At 47.7% G+C, this 4,105-nt stretch overlaps 1 protein-coding gene across 1 annotated transcript; it reads right to left on the reverse strand.

The window, feature by feature from the left end:
- Positions 1–591: 591 nt before the first annotated feature.
- UQCRFS1 (ubiquinol-cytochrome c reductase, Rieske iron-sulfur polypeptide 1) lies at positions 592–3,742 on the reverse strand. Its single transcript, XM_075715229.1, has 2 exons — positions 3,532–3,742; positions 592–1,387 (listed from the first exon to the last, which is right to left on the reverse strand). Exons 1-2 carry the CDS (start codon positions 3,740–3,742, stop codon positions 777–779), a joined length of 822 nt encoding a protein of 273 aa, XP_075571344.1. The 3' UTR covers positions 592–776.
- Positions 3,743–4,105: the final 363 nt, after the last annotated feature.

Consider the following 4,105-nt stretch of genomic DNA (forward strand, 5'->3'; position numbering starts at 1 on the left):
TCTCAACTTCTTTTGGAAAAGTGTCACAAATTTTCCAGTGTCCTAAGCACCTGATCTGATGCTTAACTATGCACAAGATCAAGCCTTACCTGCAAGTAAAAAAATAATTTTGTAATTCTAACATGACACGCTTATTTTTGTCCACATCATCATAAAATTACAATGCTACCATTCTAGGTAAACAATTATAAGCTGCCTCTGAACAATGTAATAGTTCTCTTTCTAGGTTGTTTTTTATTTAATTTTTCCTTTACTTCCTTTGAAAACAAACAAAAAAAGATATACTGGAAGGAAAAGGATTACATCTCATAGGATTCTACATTGAAACTTACTCCAAACACTGTTAGAAGTTCATAGCAAGATCTTTTTTAGATCTTTTTTCTTCCCATAATGCAGTAAAAACAACAAAAAAATACAAGTAGTGAAAAATATGTGGTATTAAGGAAACAATGGCTTTATAGTTCAGTGTCTATCTTGAATCAGCATCCCTTCGGAAGGACTCCGTAAACATGTTCAGGGTCCGCTGTATTATTTCTTTGACTAGACACACTACGAATACACAAATAAATACACGTTATTGTAAGTCAGGAACAAGTGCTCACTCCAAGTTTTTATTAAAATTGAACACAGGGAAGTATTCAAACATACTTCTGGTTGAGAATCTAGACAGCTAATACGTTTTCAGGATCATCTGGTTTTACAGTATTCCAGAATCTCAGTTAACCCTTTTGCGTGTACATTCACAGGAACATGAAAGGGAGCAAGCACCTCGTTATTCAGCCAACGACCACTACATCATCACCAAGAAACTGGTAAGTCGGAACCTCAAGGTTATAGGGAGCAGGACCTCTCCTGATTCTGCCAGAGGCATCATAATGGGACCCATGGCAAGGGCAGTAATAACCACCAAAATCTCCAGAGTTAGCAATGGGTACGCAACCCAGATGAGTACAGACACCTACTAAAATGACCCATTCTGGTTTTTTTACTCTGTCTAAGTCATGCTGCGGATCCCTCAGTTTAGACAAATCAACTGCAGCTTCCTGATTAATCTCTGCCTGGGTTCTGTGGCGCACAAAGAGGGGCTTCCCTCTCCACTTGAAAGCCATGTTCTTGCCTTCTGGAATGTCAGATAACTTGATCTCAATCTTTGACAGCGCTAGCACATCAGCAGAGGCACTCAGGCTGGAAATGAACTGGGTGACAACATTCTTAGCAGCATATGCAGTTGCTACACATGTCGTTGCAGTCACCAGGTAGGAAAACCCTTTTCTAGCTTCACTGCTGCTCTGAGAAGATGTGGTGGCATCTAGCACATCTTGACGACGATAGGCAGAGAAGTCGGGTACCATGACATCATTATGGACATAACGAACACTGGCAGGTGCTGCAAGAAAAATAATATGAAATGACAACACTTTCAGGTAAAAATATTATGATTATTTTGCATTTTTGGAATTATGGGTAAGAGTTACTCCAGAGTCTGGGTAGGATTCCACTAATTATACATCTCAATTTTAAGTTGTAGGAAAATGGTTTCCAGAAGGTACTTTCGGTAGATGAACGGGTGATTTCTGAAACCATTCTACCTATTCTTTGGAAATTACATGAAGCCTGGTAAGGGTGCAGAAAAATCTGCAAGAAGTTCTGGGTTTAAAGTGACCTGTTTTTTCTCAAGATTTCAAGGAAAAACTCCTGCAGGACACCATGACTAGCTAAGAAAAGACAGACCTGTCTTCCATTCAAATGTTTCCCTGAAAGAAATGGCTATGAAGAAATTTGATTTAGTAAAGTTTGCACATCTGTAGCTTAACACTTTTGTGCTCTTTGATTTAAGTAACTTCTATGCCTTTAATAATCTTAAGTGTGCAGTTAAGCATTTTTAAGATTAAAAATGCGATATCAGGCACTCTCCTTTATATTAAACTGTTGTCAAAGCTAACTGCCCCAGTAAATAATTTTTAAACCTGAAGTCCCCTATTTGCCAGGCTCACTTCATAGAAGGATTTAGGGATAAAGCTAATAACTGTCCAATTCCGAAGCTTTTCAAGTGGGATTCCCATGTCAAGCCTGTGTGCTAAACTAAAAAGATGTGACAGCTAAGAGGCCCTCCATGAGTTTCTCCAGCAAAAGAAAGCTGCTTCCCTCAATGAAAATCTGTAAGCCAAATAAAAGAACATGCCAAAGACAGAACCTATTACTTGCTGAAGTGCAAGCTCTGTTATTTGAAAAGAACTATTTAGTCTTTACTTTTTTTCTAGCAGTTGGCACAAAGTTAACAGAGATTAATAAAAACCATTCTCTCAAAGTACTTAAAATAACTCTCAGGGATTTATATGCAATATAACGGGGAAATATTTACATTTATTTACAAGTAACTCAGCATAGAGAAGATATTTGCTGTAGGATTTTAATTGCAGAAAAATTAAACTGAAATTCAAAATTCTGAGTAAACCATACTAATTTATTTCAGTATCAAGACTTAAATTATTTCACATTTAGTAACAAACAATACGATTAACTTCTACAAATTCCTTATACTCAGAGAAAAGCATGCTTGATATTAATTAAAACTAAGAATAAGACTAAATGTCAGCTATATTAGTTATAGATTTGTAGAGTTTTCACCTGAACATATCTTTTACAGTTGAGGGCCAGGTGAAGCATGTAGCTCTAATCACTACAGAGCACCTTCCACAAGGCACTGCCCTCTCCAAGCCTTACATGAATATCCTATGTAACAGTGTGAAGCAAACTGTTACATGCCCAGCGCCAGCAGGTAAGGGCAGCAGTTCTGCCTGAAACGCGACTCAGCCTGTTTCATGGAGAACCACTGCCCTTCGGCCGCAAGTCAGGTTCTGCAAGAACGGCCTGGGACTAACTTTACCTAGCTGATGCTTCCCTGAACACTGCACATAAACTGGGGGAAATAGAGACACTTAAGAAGAGGAAACGGTAATGCTTTTGACATAGCGAATTCACTGGTAGAGCTGGTTTTATGCAACAGTAAAACACACCGTGTGCTCTCACTGCACATCTCCGCTCTGATGCCCTTCAGCTAAATAAATATCCACCGGGAAGCACCAAAAGGAAGCAGGCTTTCCAGTGCCCTAAACTCTAAGATCACAAACGCGTGCTACCATAACGATGACAACTTGGAATCAAGTATTTAAAAAAAAAAAAAGAAGCAAAAGCCAGAACCTCTCAACTACCCCGCGACTCTGCTTCCCCCCGCCTGCCAGGCCGGGCCTCCAGCGCTGCGGCCGCCCCCGCCAGCCGCTGCGGCGAGCCCGCTCTCTCCCGCCCCGGGCGCCGGCCGAGCGGTGACCCAGGAGCGCCGGCGGAGCCGACAGCACTCCCGGCCCGCTGCCCGCGGTGCCCCGCCGCCGGCCGCCGAAGCCCCCGTCCCGCCTGGGCCTGGGCCCGGCCCCCGAGCCGACGGGACGCCGACGCCGCCCGCCCCCGCCCCGAGCGGCCCCCCCGGCGCTCCCCCAGGGCCCGGCCCGTGGCGCCCCGACCCCCGGCCCGCACCGTTGAGGCTGGCGCCGGCGACGAGGCCCCCCCGGGCCGACCGGCCGCTCATCGACTCCCTGCAGAGCAGAGGCCGCTTCAGGTCCAGCGGCACCTTCTCGGCGCGACGCGCCACCGCCGGCGCCAGCGGCTTCAGCGGGCCGGGCACGGCGTGCGCCGCGGCCGACAGGTAGGGCGCGAAGGGCCCGGAGCGGGCGGCCACGGACAACATGATGATGGCGGCGGCGGCTGCTGGGCCGGTCACCGCTGCGACCTTCCCGGCGGCGGGAGACTGCGCACGCGCGCCGACGTCATGCCGTCACGCTGTCGCGCCGTGCTGGCGTCACAGCAGCGCCGCTGAGCGACGGTGTCAGGCGTCACGGTGCTGGGGGTGGTGCTGCTGCCGCCTGCGCTTCCGCCTGAGGCAGTCGCAGGTCTGAGGCGGAGCTGCCGCTGCGGCGCCGGGGTTGCCGCTCCCGGGGAGGGCGGGAACGCCTCGGATCTGCGGCGGCCGCGGCTGCCCGGCGGGGGAGAGGGAGCCCCGCGGAAATGGCGGCGGCCGCGGCTGCCTGGCGGGGGAGAGGGAGCCCCGCGG

The sequence above is a fragment of the Pelecanus crispus genome, chromosome 8 (assembly GCF_030463565.1).
Source record: "Pelecanus crispus isolate bPelCri1 chromosome 8, bPelCri1.pri, whole genome shotgun sequence".
Classification (NCBI taxonomy): Eukaryota; Metazoa; Chordata; class Aves; order Pelecaniformes; family Pelecanidae; genus Pelecanus; species Pelecanus crispus.